The 19,182-nt window shown below is 41.0% G+C and overlaps 1 protein-coding gene across 4 annotated transcripts in view; it reads left to right on the top strand.

Annotated features, from left to right (window-relative positions):
• Positions 1–19,182, top strand: part of MITF (melanocyte inducing transcription factor) — a 187,715-nt gene that overhangs the window by 153,142 nt on the left and 15,391 nt on the right. For all 4 annotated transcript variants that reach the window (XM_075004955.1, XM_075004956.1, XM_075004958.1 and 1 more), the window contains exons 3-6: positions 4,418–4,645; positions 6,127–6,210; positions 7,414–7,509; positions 15,051–15,168. In XM_075004955.1, the coding sequence (XP_074861056.1) occupies positions 4,418–4,645; positions 6,127–6,210; positions 7,414–7,509; positions 15,051–15,168 (526 nt within the window). The remainder of the gene's footprint in view (positions 1–4,417; positions 4,646–6,126; positions 6,211–7,413; positions 7,510–15,050; positions 15,169–19,182) is intronic.

The raw sequence follows: 19,182 nt of genomic DNA, 5'->3' as shown, positions 1-19,182 counted from the left end.
TTTGCACGTGCGTGAAATGAAACCCAGGAGACTGACTTCAAGCTGGCTGATCTTCCACGGTAGTATAGACCTAGCCCCAGCATCAATAGGTATTAAACCTTTATCAAAAGTGGCTGACGTTCCACAGACACACTGTGGCACCTGCAGCTACTTAATTCTACCTGGGATATAAGGGAAATGGGAGGGGCCCCTCAGGAGAAAAAGGAACTAAGAATCAGGCCTGGAAGAAATTTGGGGAGCCGTGTCATACAGTCAGTTTGCTGAAATCGAGAGCTTAGGTCAGTGGTACCTTGCCATTAATTAAAAAGCTACAATAAAGGTACAGGATCTGCCCTTTCATACACTTTTTTTTTTTTCCTCTCTCAAGCGGTATATTCTTTTTGAGGCAGAAAGTTTCTTTTCCTACATTTGTATAGTACCTCACATAACAGTGCCCTTATCCCTTACAACGGCCAGCCATCAGTGGGGCTGACAGACTTGCCGGGCCCCTCTGCAACGCGGGGGGAGGGCTCCACAGCCTTGGACAGAAGGGGTGGGGTTGGAGCTATCTTCCACCAGGCAGCCCTCAACACAGTGCGCCACCCTTCCCTCAGACAGCCCAGTGCTGCCCAGAAAGCTTGAAGATGCAGCACTCCGGACGTGATTTATGGGCCACAGGCTCTGGCTGCTGCAACAGTGGCAGCCGGATGCCCAGAGCCTTTTTCAGTCTTCGGTCCCTGAGGCAGTTGTCTTCTTTGCTTGCTACCCTGTCCTCTGTTGGTAGGGCTGTCTGCTATACTGTCATGTAATATGAGCCGGTAATGTTTATGGATGGACAAGGAAAACTATGGATTTTGTTATAATAAAAACAATTACACCCTTGCCCCCCGCCCCCGACTCCATTCAGAAATGTATCTGTAAGGCTGGGAAGTTTTTCAGTATGCTTATCCAGCACAGAATAAGTTTAGGAGCCTAACTAATGCTGTGCAAAGGAAGATTACAGGAAATCTACTGAAGTAGTTTATGCATTCATTGATGCAACAAATGAATTTATGTGGAAAGCGTGTTCCTTCAAGTAAACATCTATTTTTTCCACCCTTGAAAATTCTGTTTTGCTTGGGCTATGGTTGTAGAAGTTGGTTGTAAAATTAATTTGATTGCATACTAAACCATGGAAATAATGTAATTAAATCACACAAGCATCTTTATAATACTATGATCTTCACACACAGGAAGTTTTGTCTTCTGTGTTTGTTAGTAGGGACAGAGAAGCTAATTGCACATGTTCAGATTTTAGTATATCCAGAAACAGGAAACATTTTTGATCCAAAATTGTTTTGATGAAAAATGCAGCTATGCCAGTCTTTCGATACAGAATGACATTTTGTTTACAAAATATCCTTACATGTTCTTTTTAAAAAAGTTTTAAAATGCTGAATTGCTCAAAATCAAAGAGAAACTTTCATGAAACTAAAACTCCCTCTCTTTCTCTGGCTGTGTTACATAACTGTGATCTGTCTACAGAAGTCGCTGTCAGAAGAGATCTTCTGGCAAAACTTCTGTCAACAAATCACGTCCACGGATAAAAACGGATTGAAAGAGCAATCCTCTCTGTTGACAGAGCAGCCAGACCACCCGGCTGCTTTCTGTACAGAAGGGCCAACTTGGAAGCTCAGCAGACAGGGCTGCCTGGTGAACTGGACTCCCTGTCTGTCAACAAAAGGTCCCCTGGAGCATCTACGTGGCTTTTGTGTCGAAATAAATTGTTGATAAAGGCAGTATTCCTCATCACGGAGAGGCAGAACATGATCGGCAGAAGTGCCAAGATTTTGTCACTGTCTAGAAAACACGATTTGTGTGTAGACACTCCAAATTTTGTCAACAAAACCCTGGTTTTGCCAACAAAACTCTTATGTGTAGACGTAGCCTGAGTGTGTGTGTGTGTGTGTGTGTGTGTGTGTGTGTGAAATGCATTTTTAAAATTGCCAACAAATTGAAAAATCCATTATTTGCATTGCTTTTCTGCCACTTGAACACACACAAGTGTATTTCTGTTCTTGGAAACCACGTACGTACTCACAGCATACAAGTTGTAAAGTGGAACACCTAGAGCAACTATGACTATCATAACAGATCAGAATTATTTGAGCACAACAAAGTATCATTCAGGTTAATATATTAAAATCCCACTTTCAGTGGAAGTTAAAAGGGAATAGTTTGACATGTTTGCTTATCTGTACAAACACAGAATAGCTCACTGCCCCTTTTATTTTCCAGTCAGTTTTGGATGCGGGCTGGTTTTAATGAATGATCATAAAATTATGTTGTGACTTTTCTGGTAATCTGGATTCTCCATGCCAAGATACAGATACTTACAGTAAGTTATCAGTTCTTAGGGGCCTATCAGACATGGGTTTGAATTATCTTATGCTGGTATTCGCTAGGCGCTGGGAAAGGAAGTATAAGGATGACATTGTAGAGTGTGGATGTCTTGCCTTTACCCACGTGCTTACAATTCAGATAGGGTTAGGTAAGGTTGGAGGAGTGTAACAATAAACGTAACTCATCGTAGGGTTAGACAACCACATACATTTGTTCAGCATACAGAGCTACCAGCGAATACTGCATAAGACTTGCAGCATTTTCTGGCAGCTTCCGTTTCTTACTTGGGACATACAAGTCTTAACCTTACCGCCAAAGAAAGCGACCATTGTCTGGTAGTACGACTGGAACGAAAGATGAATAGTGAGTTGGCCTTGAGCTAACTGTCAATCTAACTTTGAAAGCCCATCACTTAAAAGGTCCTTTTTATGTTCATGAAAAAACATGACGTCAAAGCTATAGAAAAAATTAATACCAATATTTAGGGCTAAACTTTCATGGCTTTCAAGAAAAGCCCCTTGTGTGAACTGTTTATTTCTCAACGTGCGTAACTAATTAGCTTGGCTTATTATAAGCCTGAGCTGTTGTAAAATTTCTTCCGCCGTTTCAGAATATCTTGATTATGGGGCATATGCATGTGAGCCTTTGAATAATAGAAAATAAAGAATAAATGCTAAACCATTTCCCTGGTTAAGCTAGGAACATATAAACATTATGCTGGAAATGCTTGAATATAATCATTATCAGGTGAGTTATCTTATGCTCACTTTACCTGCTAAATAATTTGCTGCAGAGGTAGTTGATAGGTGGACCGTGGGCCAATTCTGGAGATTCAGATGCTTTTGAATGGACTGCAAAGTCTTTGTTTACTTATTAGTTTCTCTAGAATTTGGACCTTGACTGTGCTTTGACCAAGAAATTTGGACTTTGACAAAAAGTAACTTACTGTCCATGTATAATGTGAAATTATTTTCATCTGTAGATTATCTGGTATATTCTAATTGTTTTCTCTTCCACAAAAATAGATACCACCTCTTTTTTTGTAAGTGTTCAGCAGCTGAAAATAATATGATCACAATTAACAAAGTTAATGAGCCTTTTCAGTATGATGATGTGTTTCAATATATCTTCCACTTTTACCAGCAGAAAGTGATATTGTTCAGTGTTGGATAATATAAAATTGCTCAAACAGTGGTGAAAATTTTGCTTGGAAGTATATTGTCTTTCTTTTATTGCTTAGGTGGTAGCACTCATTTCTGAGTGAATGATTTCATTAAAAAGTTTTTAGTGTTAAAAGGCTGCTTTAATACAAAATGTCCTATTAATGAAAATATCTAATATACTGAAAAGAGAACTAATTTTACTTAAATTTTCAACATGGAAACATTTCTTGTATCATCTGCTATTTCTAGCATATGTTTTAGAAGCTGCCCTAGACTCCTTAAAACTATGCCAAGGATACAGAAGTATAAATTTTCTATCTGCAAAGGAAAATGTAATCATGAATTTGCATAATTTTATTTACATTTGTTATTTGGCTCTTTTTTCAAAAAACTTGATGGCTATTTTTAAACCAGAATTCACTCAGCCACTGACCACTGGAGACCAACCTAAATAACTTAACCATTTAAAACGCATAGAATATTGGAAAAATAATTAGATCTGCAATTACTTGTACATTAGGCAACAAGTAGAGATCTCTGGCTATTCCCAAAACAAAAAAGCAGCCCTGTAGCACTTGAAAGACTAACAAAATAATTTATTAGGAGATTAGCTTTTGTGGGAGAGACCCACTTCTTCAGATCTGGAAAATTCTTTAAAGTGCTACAGGACTGCTTTTTTGTTTTGTGAAGGTACAGACTAACACAGCTACCACTCTGACTATTTTGAGCTATTGGAATTTGTCAAAACACAACTGATTTCAAGGGAGCTAACACAGATTTGCACTAGATGAGGAACAGGCCTCTGAAATATATCTGGGATAAACTTGCATCTAGAAAAATGTTATGTTGACTCCACAAAACAATGAAGTACTAGTTTTACTGCACACTTGCAGGTGCAGACTCACCTTGAAAATCCAACCAAGTACCACATTCAGCAAGCCCAACGGCAGCAGGTGAAGCAGTACCTTTCTACCACTCTGGCAAATAAACATGCCAACCAAGCTCTGAGCTTGCCGTGTCCGACCCAGCCTGGGGATCATGTCATGCCACCTGGAACCGGAAGCAGCGCACCCAACAGTCCAATGGCTATGCTTACACTTAATTCCAACTGTGAAAAAGAGGTAAGTGTCTGCAGCTGTACTCTATTCTGATATTTCTTACGTTTAACATAATTCTCACTTGTCTTCTGTGAGTAATATTCAAGCAGTGTCGCTCCTGATAGACTTAAGATCTCTATCATCTCTTGTGAAGTGTTGAGTTTAAAATTATAGTTGTCATTTCCAATATACAATATGTATAGCAACATAAAATATTTGGAGTGAAAAATCTGTCCCACAGTTTTTTTTAGCCCCCTTTATGCTTCTGTACTCAGCTTACACATCTTATTAAAGCCTCTTTTGTGCCTGGTCAATGCACAAAACCATGAGTAATGGACCTTTGGAGAATGCAAAGCCATTTCTGTTTGTTGGCTGTAACTTTCTGGCATAATGCTTTTGTAGCTCATTCAGAGTGTAGAAGTTGTTTGCTTTTAAGAAAAGTGAAAGCCATTGTGAGGAGAGAATTTTTGAAGTAAAATGAAATTTGAAATAACTTTTCACAAAAGCGATCACTCTCTAAATGATCTGTCGGTCCTCCTCAGAGGAAACCTGCACAGAACCTTGAAAAGACAAGCCTGGGAGTTTAAATTGACACCTTTTGTTAAGAATGTACTTTTTTTTTTTTTTCCATTTCTTTTAGCCGTTAGGTAACCCACTACCCCCTTCCTTTGTCCAAGTATAGGGGTCGTATCACCTTCAACAGGCCCTTGAAATGTGTGTGTTAACTGGTGATGCTAAACCCTCTTTTCTGCCATATATTTGGCTGGGACACTCTGAGAACGTTTCCCAAATCTGAACAAGCGCTCTGTGTTAGCGCAAAAGCTTGTGTCTCGCACCAACAGAAGCTGGTCCAATTAAAGATATTTGCTTACCCATAAAGTCTATCTTTCAAGTGATGAATTAGCTTCCCAAAATATCACCCTTTTTGTATCCTTTAAAATATTACTGCTTGGAATTTCACTCTCAGCCCTCCTTTGTGCACATGGAACATTTCACTTGCCTGATGCCAAAAAGTCTTCTGCAGCAGCATTTGCAACCAAAAACTACTGTTGCTGGTGAGTGTGTGTACTGATACTAATGCTTGTGTACAGCTGTAACTCTACCCAGTGCACATAAGTAGGTGCATATGTGTATGTCTGCATAGGTAAAAGGCCAGTGAAGACTTTATTAAAACAAATTTATCTTGGGCTTCTACTTTGATAGTGTAAAAATAATGAAATGTGCATGCTTTACCAGATCTGCTTTTTGCAGCTGTCACTTTGCACATGCCAAGAGTAGGGCATTCCCTTTGTTTTATGTCATCATCTCCTTACTTTAAAACAAATTAAAATAAAGTAGCTCTGTCCCATGATCATAATCACACTGGCATTTTTTTCCTCTAAGAAGTTAGTTTCATCAGGCACATGGGTGCATGACACTGGTTCAGCTGTACCCTTCTAGAGGAGAGACTATGCTGTAAATTCAGGTCCATGCTTTGCTTTTCCTTTTCCTCTTTATATTCACAGGGATTTTATAAATATGAAGAGCAAAATAGGGTGGAAAGCGAGTGCCCAGCTTTGAACACACACTCACGAGCATCCTGCATGCAGGTACTGAATGACATACGCATTGGGAGCACAGAAACCTTTATAAAGACAACCTGTATCCCCCCTGTTTTTTGGGTTTCTTTAAGGATAAGAGAGGCAGAATTACTATGTAGAAAAGTACCTTGCAGATTTGGCTTCTAAGAGGCTCCCCCCGCCCATCAGTATATCTAAAAAAGCTTCCCATTTCTTTCAAACTCCAATCTTGCCATAAAAAAAAAAGGCTGTGTTTTAAAAAAGCCTTGGGAAGATTGCATGCTGTAAAGAATGCTCCTGTATTTTCCCCTTTTCATCAGACTTCTGTGGAAGGGCAAAATACTTTCTAATTCTGTTCTGTCATTTTATTTAAGATGCTCTAATATGTTTTATGACCCTCTTTTTATGGCGATTAGGTTCAGATTTGATAATGAGACGAAGTCATTTAATATTTCCTTATTTGCAAAGGGAAGAAACAGATGAGGCCGAAGAAAGGAAAATTCATAGAAGTCCCACAACTTTCATAAAATTATATGGCAGTGTTTAAAACACAGAAATTAGCCTTGAATTATGCATGTGTCTTTCTGCTTGTGTTTGAATAGACTTAGGTTTCCATTCTCTGCAATGCACATGCAGTCACTGTTTACTTCTATCCCTGATTTTATATACCTCCAGGGGTGGGAAAAAAATGAGCTTGTGGGGCCATTAGCTGCAAAAAGTTGTCATTCAAACCTCACTCTGGTCATACTTCCCAGGAATACAAGAACCAGTCATAAGACAAGAACAGATTCTGAATTTACAGCAGAAACCATTCTGAAACCTTAGAATTGCCGACTGATTGGTGGGCTGGGAACAGCGCCCTTTTCCCTTGCCGTATACCACCAAAACCCACTTAATTGGGGCACTTCTGGTCTTGATTTCCCTGCAACTCAGTGTTGATTAAAGATCAGCATTGATGATATCTGAAGTCAGCTTACCCACTCCTGGGTTGGGAGAGTCATGATGACAGTTGTGAGGCAGAATTGGAGTATGGTGCAAAAAAAAAAGGTGGCGGGGGGGGAATAGGTTTCAGAGACCCAGTAGAGACAGAACTGATGAGGGGAGCTGTATGCGTTGCTGGATGTCATCTTAAAATATATATAATTAATTTAATATTGCTATTGTGTACAGCCCTATTACCAACTTTTGTTTTAAGTAATCTGCATTTTTTCCCAATTCACCTCTTTGTTGCAGATGGATGATGTCATTGATGACATAATTAGCTTGGAATCAAGTTATAATGAAGAAATCCTTGGTTTGATGGATCCTGCTGTGCAAATGGCAAATACGGTATAATAGTCGTTTCACTTCCATTTTACTGACTGCAAATGTCCTGTGTAGCTACATCTAAATTGCCTCTTCTTTAGAAGAGCTTCTAAATGAGAGCACGGCGTGTGTTGCTAGCAGCTGTGTCTGGTGGTTAGTAGATGGTATAATAAGCAGTAAGAATTGACAGTGGGAAAGTCACAACGTGGAAGTTGGTTTAACAAAATTAGCAGTTGCCATGGAACAGCAGTTATAAAGGGGTTGGATTTGTAAATCCAATGCTAGTTGCAAGGGAGGAGCTTTTTCCCCTCACTCCTAGCGGAAGGTCATCATGGTCACTGACCCGGTCCTCCGTTAGCAAAAGGTAAAATCATTTCAAATTGTCGTGTTCTTACGCTGTGCGATGGGACTAGCCCAGAGAAGTGGAATTCAGCCTGAGGAATTGGCAATCAAGACATAAAGTTTCCTGTGCCCCTAGATCTCTACATCCATCCGTAGCTTTACGTCCAGTGCATGGTAAGCAGATAAACATATACCAGGTTTAAACCCATTTGTGTTCACATGTGAAATAGCACAAATGTAACCAAATGAGTTTGATAGTGCATCTTTAGATTAAACAGTTTAACTCCTGTGTGTGTATAAACCCTAAGGATAGGCAGGGGGCAGGGGAAGGCAGGAAGAGGGGTAGGTGAGAGAAAGCAAAAAACAAAACCATATTTGAGGTCAGTTTAAAAAAAATGTTCTTCAAGTTCCCCCTGTGTAAAAAAAAAACAAACAAAAAAAAACAAAACAAAACAAAACAAACCAGAAGGCATGTAGCACTGTAAAGACTAAGAAAATAATTTATTAGGTGATGAGTACTCAAATCTGAAGAAGTGGGTCTGTCCCAAGAAAGCTCATCACCTAATAAATCATGTTGTTAGTCTTTAAAGCGCAACAGGACTGTTTGTTTTGTTAGAATACAGACTAACACGGCCACCTCTCTTACTATTCCCCCTGCGTGTTACCAGTGTACTGTGCTCAGAGGCACAAGTTGCACACATTTAGGTGATGTACTGGTGACATTTTTCTTTTGATCTTTCTTGGAGGGCGACACCAATAAATTGTTTGCTTAAGGCATTGGTGCTCGTAAATTTGGCTGGGCAGACGTGAGCCAGTGTTGATGTTTCTTTATTTCATTCGTTCTTTGTCTGTCTGTTTGTCTTAACTCAGTTAGTAAATAGTAAGGTCGTTTCAACTTGTCATGTCTTTACACTGTGCGATGGAGCTAGCCCAGAGCAGTGAAATTCATCCTGGGGAATCGGCTGAATTTATGTTAATTTAAGTTAGTGCTCAGGGAACTTACTAGGATTACTTACCATCTTTTTACTTAATATCTTTTTAAAGTACCTGTCCAGTGCTGTTGTTCTCAGGAAGTCCCGTACCTATCCTAGGGACATCCTCTGAGCTCAGAGAACAAGAAGAAGTCCTGTGGCACCTTATAGACCCTGGACTCGTGCGCTTAACTATAGAAGCTCTAGCTACATTGCTTATAGAAAAGTCCTCTAGGTAAATAACTTTTAAACAGTAATTTGAACTGCTGTAGAGCATTCTGCATCAGGAATTGAATTTCCTGCTAAATTCTATAGGGTGATTCAAAATACACATCTCTACTGGGCAATTCTATTGCGTGGGTAAAAAACCAAAAACCCAATCGCATGATTTAATACTAAAACCCCTAGGCAGTATAAAACTTTCTATTCAGGAGAGCATCTTTGTTTTAGAAGGATTTTTCTGTAGAATCCTGTAGGGTTAATCCCTACCAAATTCCACGGGAATTTTCCATAGGTGATTCCTACATTTCTCTTCCCCCTTGTTCTTTTACATGAACCCCAGATGTAAGAACTCTACACCCCCTGTGCTTGTCTTTGTTGCTTTAGCGGGGGAGCCATTTCGGTTATCCCATGTGTATATTTGCTCCCTCTCAGTAACAGCACTATAATAAGTACATGTGTCAGCAAAATCACTGTAAAGACCAACTACACTAACAGTAATTCATGGCTGTAATGGAGACCTCACGCTCTCTCATCTGCCATTCATAGGTCTGCCTGCAGGAGCAGAAGGTGTTCTTAGCTGTTGAGATTGATGATTTAAAAGAAATCGAAGTGAACTTGCAAGTCCAACTGTTGCATACCATTCATTGTTTTGTGTTCAGTTTGCAGCATAAGTAGCCTTAACTATTGTTAGGAAAGTGCTGTATTTTGGATTAATCCAATCAATTGCTTTCTTTAAAAAAGATGCAGGCTTTCTGCACTTGGCTGTATACAGAGATTATAACAAGACTGGCAACATCCGGGCTTCTTCGTAAATGTCATCAAAGTAAAGCTGTGCTGACTAGGAAGCTTATCCCATTCTTCCCAGTAAACTTCAAGCCATTGCTCTTCCAAGACTATGAGAAATACCACACCCTGTTATCTTGCTGTAAATTACTGTTCAAATAGTTTGATCTAGCCCCCCACTGAAGTTTTGGGAATTTTGCCATTGGGAGCAGGATTGGATCCGTAGAACTTATTGTCTATTGCTATAACATTGTAAAACATCTGTAAATTTACTATGATTTAACTAGAAGGTGAAAGAGCATAGAAAGGAAGCAGGCCTCAGAGACTCACAGTGTATAAATAGCTCAGTTTAGTTTAGACTATAACAAAGGCTCTGTTGTTCTGTTACAAACAAAAAAGAAAAAGGGCAATTTTCTACATGTTAACAGTGCTTAGTTGATATTCAGAATACGAGAGCTAATGGGAGGTTCAAGCACCACTTAAGTAAAAAGCATCAGGCTTTTTGCAATTAATTACAGCACTCATCAGTCTCTGGCTTCTCACCTGTGACCAAAACTCAGGTGTGATGTATTTGATCTAACAGTAAGAAATACTGGAAGTAAGAAACTGTTACAGTAAGAAATAACTGTTCGGCTAAAACCATGATGCTGCTTGCACTCTGTATTTGGGGGCAACCCAGCAGTGGAGTAGCTGGTGTTTTGTGCAGAATGCTAAGCTCTGATACAAATTAGGTTTAAAAAGCAGAACCGGGTGGGGAAGTTTAACTGTTGACTCACCAATACCTATAAAGTGTTTAAATTTTTTTTCTGAATGTTTAGCTGGACTTCCTTTAAAATCTGCCTTTTCGGCAAGTATCAAATCTCTTCTTTAGAGGAGATCCATGTTAATTATGGGATGATATTTGTAGGTCAGGAGGAATTTTAAGGAATGACACATTACTGAGGATGCCCCAGCTTTAGAAAGGGAGACCCTCAAAGTGTCATGGTGCTTAGTTGGTGAGAGACCGTTTTCTGTCTTGTTTGTTCAGAACTCATAATGGAAAGAATGTGGATGTTAGTTTTTGGGGAAGGAAAAGAAGGCAGCAATATGTGGTGAGATGGCTGAATTTCATAACCTGTTACCCAGTTTACCAAGAGACCCTTCCATTAGATTCACATACAACCGTCCTTTATTTTAGCTGGAAATTGACTTCTGAGAGCTGTAGCAGCTGAGGGATCTTGACCTGTTTCAACAAGAGTGACAGAAATTTGCCTTGCTACTGTACTCCGGGGCCCTGACAGGCAAGCGGGAGGGGGGCAAAAGAGGCAGCTTCCTGGGGGCCCCGTGGTTTAAAAGGGTCTGAGGCTCCTGGTTGCTGTTCCTGCAGTAGCCAGAGTCCCAAGACCTTTACATTGTCATGGGAGTAGACATCCCCTTCCTCCATTATGTCTCCTGGGAGGCTGAAAGTTGTTTCACTACTTTGGGATGTCCCGCATAAAATTCCCAAAGAGTGGAAAGCTGTCGGACTTGCAGTAAAACCAGACAGAAAATCAGATTCAAACAAAAAGGGCTGACGCACATTGGGTAACGGATTAAGTCTCAATTTGCCTTTGGACACTTTTAAGTAGAGATGCTGTCGCCCTCAGGAATGGATCTTTCTCTGCATCTCTCTTGTGCCTTTTAAGTTACTTTGATCTGTCACACTGTCATCTCTTTTGAAAACATATGCATGCTCTCCAAGGAGGCTATGGCAATTTGTCATGGGATGCCCATTCTGTTTCCCAGATCTATCCAGGACTATATTTGCTTCTCTGGGTCAATTTTGTCCTCATTTTCTATCCCTTATGCAGTTGAAGACTGTCAGTTTTCAAGTAATTCAATGGATGTGAGACACAACTTCTCTTATCAGACTCCTTAGTTCCTTTCAAAGGTGGATGCACCCAAAACTGTTTCCTAGACATAGTTCATCTTATTTTCAGAACTTTCCTAACTTTTGAATGCTTGACTCTGTGCCTGTAATTTTTTTTTTATGGCTGTCCAACACTTAAAAAAAACAAAAAAGGCAATTAATCATGAGATTGAAAAAAATAGGTGAATTATTTGCAGTTGTAATCACAGTGTTAAAATAGTAGAATACCAACTTAAATTCAGCATCAAAGCATGTCCTCTCAGCTGGTGCTCCATGCATTAAGGGGCATATTTAGCACACAAATCTACAGCTACAACAGTGCCATTCACATGCCTTGTCTCACTTTCAGGTGACACTTTAAATAAGAAGCAGGCAGCATTATCTCCTGTAAATGTGAACACACTTGTTTGTCTTAGCGATTGGCTGAATAAGAAGTAGGACTGAGTGTACTTGTATGATCTGAAGTTTTATTGTTTTATTCTTAAGTGTAATTGTATTAAAAAAGTCTACAATTGTAAGTGGCACTTTCATGATAGAGATGGCTCTATTGTACTTGTACAAGTGTAATTGAAAAATATTTTTGCAGTGCAAATATTTGTAATTGAGAAAAATATAAAATGAGCATTGTACACTTCATGTTCTCTGTAACTGAAATTAGTGTATTTAAAAATATACGACATCCAGAATATTTATACAACATTGAAATTGGTATCCTGTTATTTAACACTGCAATTAAAAGCACAAAGAATCATGAATATTGTTAATCTAGTTATTTTCTTTTGCATTAATCACTTGCATTAACTGCAATCCACTGGCCTATCATTAAAAGACAATACGCCTAAGCTTTTCTCTTTGAAAAGAAACTTAAAAAAAAAAAAAGTGACATTATGTTGAGCCCCCGAAGGTATGAGTAGCAGCTGGAGGAGTTTTGGATCGACAGCACAGAGCAATAACACTTGAGCTACAGAGCAGTCTGTTATCCTCTAGGTGGAAGAGCCAGTAAAAGGAGAAGAGACTCTTATTTTGTCAGTGGGGTTCACAAAAGTATTTGCTAGGCATCAGAGAGGTATTAATAAATGAGAATCCTGGTTTCAGAGTCAATCTGTGGAGGGCACTGTACTCTAGGTGCTATTGCCTTTCTGCCCCCGTCCTCCCACATTGTCCCAGTCAGTTGTGGCCCCTCTTTCCTCTTCTCATTTCAACCCTGCACTCTTACAACATTACCTTACCCTTGAATCTGCCTTCTCCTCCATGCAGCCTGGGCACTTGAAGAGAGAGATTGAGAGTGTTTGGGGAGAGATGTTTTGGTGCTCAGTTATGATGCTTAGTGCCACAGGAATCCTTTTCTAGGCTGGAGGAGCAATTGCAGGAAAACTCTTGCTCAGACCCTACAGCTCCCATGATTGAGCACACGCAGTTGCCCTCTGGGAATAATTTATGCACAATCCTGTCCACAGGTAGGAGCTGTCTTGGAATGGAGCATGCTCGGTGCAGATCAGTTCTTTGAACCCTCTATCAAATTATTGTTCAGCATGTGCTCCATTTTCTTTTCCAGAGGCTTGTAACTTGGCCAGCTTTGAGCAGGGTTTCACAAGCACTGCAGAAAGCACATCCCTGGCACTAGAGGCCCGCTGTCAGATTTCAAGGCTGTCCTCAAAAGCATTGAAGCACAAGAACGTCTCTTTTTTTCCTTTGTAATAGTCGTAAGAATTTTTGAACATGAGCACAAGAATGCAGTTCCCTTCCTAGCCTGGTACTCTCCAAATAAAGTCAGCCTAAGGCAGATGCCTGGTATGGAAAATTGGAACCTAAGTGGCTGAATTTCTTAGTTACAAGCAACTGAAACATGATCCTGTAATAGGAAACACTTAGCAATGTGAAATCTAGAGACTTGCTACCAGTGTGTGTATCGTATGCATCTTCTGTGGGCTTGTAATAAGCATTTTCTGCTCTGTGTTCTGGCCTCATGATCTTTTATGTTAACAGTGCTGCCTATGGGCTACACAGCTGTAACTGAGAGTAGAAATGGATAGACAGAAATAATTAGGTGTACTTCTGTTTTGCCCATTCCCCAAAGCCCTGCCCCTATTCACTCCATCCCCTTGCCCCTTCTGTTACTTGCTCTTACACACTCGTACTTTCACTGGCCTGGGGCAGTGGGGAGGGGTGCAGACTCTAGTAGGTAGTTTGAGTGTGGGTGGGGACTCAGGTATGGAGCAAAGGGTTGGGGTGTAGGAAACAGTGCAGAGTGCCAGTTGGGGTTGCAGGAGCGGCCCCTGTGAGTGTGAGTAGTGGGCAGACCTGCCTGGCTTCCCCTGCATCTAAGGAGGCAGACATGTGGGTGCTGCTGGGAGCAGTACAGATCCATGGCATTCAGGGGAGCCTGCTTATTCCCCACTACATAGCCAACTGGAGTTTTTACACCCCAGCCAGTGGTGATGACTGGAGCCACCAGCATCCGTTTTCGATGAAGCGTTCCAGTAAAAGAACTGGCCAACTGGCAGCTCTATCCTGCGCACTTTGGGGAGCTGAGTGTAGTTGGGTTAAGACTCTTGGTGTCACTTTTGACTATGTATTTCTCTGGTAAGTCCCAACATTTTTCAGACACACTGTTTTTGCAGCCTGCATCTTCGCTGTTGCATGATGACTTGACATTATTCAAGTGAGCTCCTGTGATCACAAGTCTCAAAGATTCCAGATTCCTCCTAGCAGACCTTCTGTACTCATACTCATGCAGGATGCAACAGCACTTTAATCCAGTGATTTGAGACAAGGACACGCACACGCAAAAGCTTTCATGTTAGAAGAGACAATCGCAATAGGTCTACCCGACATAAGTAGATCTCAGATCAGCTTAAATACAGTTGCCTTAAACAAGTCCATGGTATATGAAAGCGCAATTAATTTCTGTTAGGCAATTACACTCTTAAGCATTTATAAGGGCGTTTGGACTCCCTCTTATGGTCCCCCTAATACAACTACACTTAGATGAGTTGTTTAAACTAACCATACAGGAACAATATCATACGAAAATTCTAGTTGTCTCATAGGCAAAGGCCCTTTGAGGACCTAAGAGTAAACTTCCTGGATTTCCTTGTGTTTTGTCTATATTTCAAAATTGCATTGTCCATATGTTTTGTGTTATTTTTTGCTTTCTGCGTCTCTTGAGGTCATGCTTTGGGGAATGGATTGCAGCTTTCTCCTAGAACAATTACTTTTCATGTCCATGCTCATTTTCACTGGGCACATAGAACCCTGTTTGCACATGGAGCAGAGGTTTGCTAAGAAAGCTGCTATTGGCTTTAAGTGTGTCAGATGGGACATGGCAAGTGACCCTTCTCTGTTTTTATCTCTTACAGTTACCCGTGTCTGGCAGTTTGATTGATTTTTATGGAAACCAAGGCATGCCACCCTCAGGGCTGAACATCAGCAACTCGTGTCCAGCTAATCTTCCCAATATAAAAAGGGAGCTCACAGGTAAATGGTCTTTAAGCATTGTTCTCACTTAATGATCTGGCAAGAGGGTTTCCTTTTTAAGGCATGTTTTTAAAAATTCCGTTATGAAAAGGGAAGTTTGGAGGTGTCCTTTTCTCCACCTTGCTGTGTACTTTCTGGCAGGCCTGTTCGCTTCTACTACACAGGACAGTAACAATAAGGCGAGTTTCCTTTGCATAGATATGTAATCTGTTTGTTTTGTAGCAAACAAGAAGTGTACCATAATGTTGTGGAAGTCCAAGGGGTGACCTGCATAGTAAAACCCTGCAACATTTTAAAGGCAGAAAGCTATTTGCGTCTCTTACACGCCTACTCTCTAGAGCTGTGTCTACACTAGGGAATGCAAGTCAATTGCAGATATGCAATTCTAGCTACGGCAATTGTGCAGGTAGAATCAATGTATCGGCAATTGACTTACATGGCCATCCACACTGAAGAAGATCAACAGGAGAATTCTGTCATCACCCTCCCTTATTCCTCATGTCCCGTGAAGCTGACCCTGATAGGTTAATTTTATGCACTCCTACCAGATGTGAGAAATTGAACCGTGGAAGATCGACCCTTACTAGGTTGATCTTCGGGGGTGGTGTACGCGTAGCCTTAATAGTGTGTATTGTATGCTGCTCCAGCTAGAACTGTAATAGCACCTTGAATTAACACGATGCTTCTCAAGAGACCTCTGGGAGATGAGTACTGTATGTAGTGACTCTGCCAATGGGAGTGATCAGTAATGGTAAGAAAACAGTTTGTAATACAGTCGGGCTAGGAATGTGGGATCCCATAACAAGTGTCTATCGCTTGCTGCTGCATCTAGGTGGTCAGGTGTTGTGGAATGAATGGATAGTTGTTCGTTTGTATCATTAATCAAGGTGAAGAATGTTCCCAAAAAATTGCATCCCCTAAGTTATACAACAGTCTTTCCTTTCATAAGAAAAATGCTCTTTTACTAAACCTTTAGATGCCTTGGAAAATAATGGCACAGTAGAATCACTTTCTACTGCAGCTTCATTGGGTAAGATGTAAATTTGAAAAAGATTGGCGTTTAAACAAACTCCAAAAACCTATTCAGCTGTTTCAGTTACAGCCCTAGGCAGACCCAAACTAGAGTAAAGCTTTAAGACTGGACGTTTTTGAAAGGACAGGAAAGCTGACATTTTCTCACCATCTTAACTTCACTTTCATTTCGGAAATGACCCAACACAGCAGCTAACCACATTTAGGTGTAATCAGGACTGGCGAGAGACTTCCACAGGCCTAGGGGAAGGGGGCAGGGGTAGGCAGAGTGAGCCCTCAGCTCTACCCAGACTGCACCACTCAGGGCTGCAGCGGAGTTTTAAAGGGGCTGGGCTGCTGGCTTCTGCTGCTGCAATAACAGTCTGGGGTCCTTGGTCCTTTTCAATTGCCAAGCCCTGGGGTGCCTTCCCCTCCCCCGTTAGTGGTTCTGGGAATGATTCAGCCCGCTTGTTAAGCTTATGCACGTGAAGACCAAGGGAGACTTTGGAAAATCAGCTTTAAAGCACATTACCAATTCCTTTTAACAAGCGATATATACATGAAGAACAATTAGACATTTGAGCTTGAGACCTTCAATGGACATGCTAGAGGCACAGTTTCTTGGCTGCCGATATTCTTACCTCTTTGCTGTATTGGCGTTCTGCAAACTCACAGGCTAACAATACCACACCACAGATGTTGGGCCACAGTGAGCTTATATGTACTACTTGAACATTTCTGCAAGTGTTGACCATTCTGGAGGAAGTCCTGCCTTAGTGCTAGTGCTGAGGCATTTGCTTTTGACATGAAGCGACACTACACAAACAAAGCAACGCTTCTCTGTAGGCTGTTATAGGAGTTTGCCTTGGAAGGCCAGTAGGGTTGAAGGAGAGGTGTAGAGCTCCTTAAAAAGGTACAGTAACAGAGAGCAAACCATGCTAGTCTATATACTATCAAAACAAAAGAGCTGTCAAGTAGCACCGTCCACCTTGTTTACTGTTTTTGGTTCTCTGTGCCTTAAATATTGAGTCTGTCCTGGTATGGCTATGGTCTGAAGAAGTGCCTCTGTCCCATGAAAGCTCATCACCTAATAAATTATTTTGTTAGACTTTAAAGTGCTACTGGGCTGCTTTTTCGTTTTAAGGAGATACGTTACTCAAAAGCTCCCTCTGAAGGTAGTCTGATTGCAGACCGTAGGAGTGAGGCTCAAGATGTTCCAAAGTGGCAAAAAGTTAGCTGAACCTCTGTATGCACGTGAAGCACATAGTCTGATGGAACACATAGAAACCAGACAGACTGGCAGATGCACAGTAAAAGGATGTGGAAGACTATGGGATGTAAAGTGAAAAAGGATCTGTGGCTGAGGAATGCTCTTTCAGCTGGGGAGCTAAGTCAAGATAAATGTGTGGAATTAGGCAGGCTGACTGCCTCCCTGCCGCAATCATCCCTTAGAGGGGGAAGTTCAAAGCAATGGTTTGTATTGTGCAAGAGCAGAGGCTTCAGAATATGTGCTAGCAGCTCATATACAGGGTCTACTGCCTGGGTGTGGACAGTGCCTATCTTATGTGTGGTAAATATCTGAAGAATTTCCTTTAAAAAGCAGTGCTTTAGATGTAGCGTGGGACAGGGGAGTACCAGGCCAAATCAGAAAGGAGAGTTTTTCTTGAGGATGTCTGTTACTATAAATAAGAATTTTGTTGTCCCTGGTGTAGACACAGAAACTGAATTCTGATCTCTGCATCCCCAGGGTAGAAAAGCCTTTTGCTGTCCTGTGACTGAGGTCTGGAAATACCATGATAGGGAAAACGTGATTTGCTGATTTCATAGTCTGTAATACATTACATTTTCTTGGCATTTGCCTTTTTAAAATCTTCATGCCTCCTGCCACACATTTAGGAAGATGACCAAAAGCCAAGAAAACACAAATTTTAAGATTATCGCACTTTTCTTGTAACAGGAATGACCACAAGAGCACCACGTTAACTGTTGAAACATCATTCACCATGTCTATGTCTACACTAGAGAGTTTTGTAGATAAAACTCACAAGTGTCTACACACACAATGCTTTTTGTTGACAGAAACTATTGACAAAAAAAAGCTGTGTAGATGCTCTGAGGGTGCCTTTTGTTGACAGAGAGGGTCAAAAGATTGATCTGTTTTTGTGAATAGATAGGATCTGTTGACGGTTTGGTCAGAACATCTCTTCCAACAGCAACTTGTGTAGATGTAGCCCCATAGTCCACAAGTCCACTTTCTACAGTGTTGGTCACACAGACCTAATGCTTGTTTTTCATGGTCCAAGCTACATTAAAGCCAGATCAGATTCAGGCCTCTAGAAGTCTTCTGTACCCTTTTGAGGTTTCACACACCCACTCTGGGAGCTAGCACAGAACAAGAAGTACCATGTCACTTACCTGCCTACAACATGACTGTCCCTCCACAGTTAAGAGCAATAAAATGGTCAACTCCAAATCCTGAAAAGGAAATCCTTATTACCTTAGCACTTGTGGGCCGGACTTGAAATCCCCCTCCCACAGGCCATACAAGGAAAGTACACTGGAAAGACCCTTTGGGGGATCTGACTTTGTAAATGAACTTGTGATTCATAAATCACATGTTAAGTCTTCTCAGTTGAGCAGTCGCAGAGCTGAGCAAAGTTTATTGATTTTCAGTTTAGCCCGTGCCATGCTGGATTAGAATGAACCTCCAAAACCAGCGTATGAGGATGGAAAAGCATCTATTCCCATGGGAAATGAAATCAGCAAGTTCTGCATAGCTCCAGGGATATGTAACACTCAAACGGCTACTACTGTCCAAACACTCGCACGTAGCTCCTCACCTGGTTTACTCTGGTGATAAATGAGATGCGTGGGGAGCTCAGCAATCAGTGAAGCATCTCTGTGTAACTTCATTGTGCCATGCATATGTCCCACTCTGTGACCTTGCAGTTAGATTCTGAAAGTCACGAGCTGGGATGCTGCATATTTTTTGCCCTTTTAAAA

Source organism: Carettochelys insculpta, chromosome 11 (assembly GCF_033958435.1).
Source record: "Carettochelys insculpta isolate YL-2023 chromosome 11, ASM3395843v1, whole genome shotgun sequence".
NCBI lineage: Eukaryota > Metazoa > Chordata > Testudines > Carettochelyidae > Carettochelys > Carettochelys insculpta.
The sequence above is the reverse complement of the archived record's forward strand: the minus strand, read 5'-3'. Positions and strand labels throughout refer to the sequence as shown.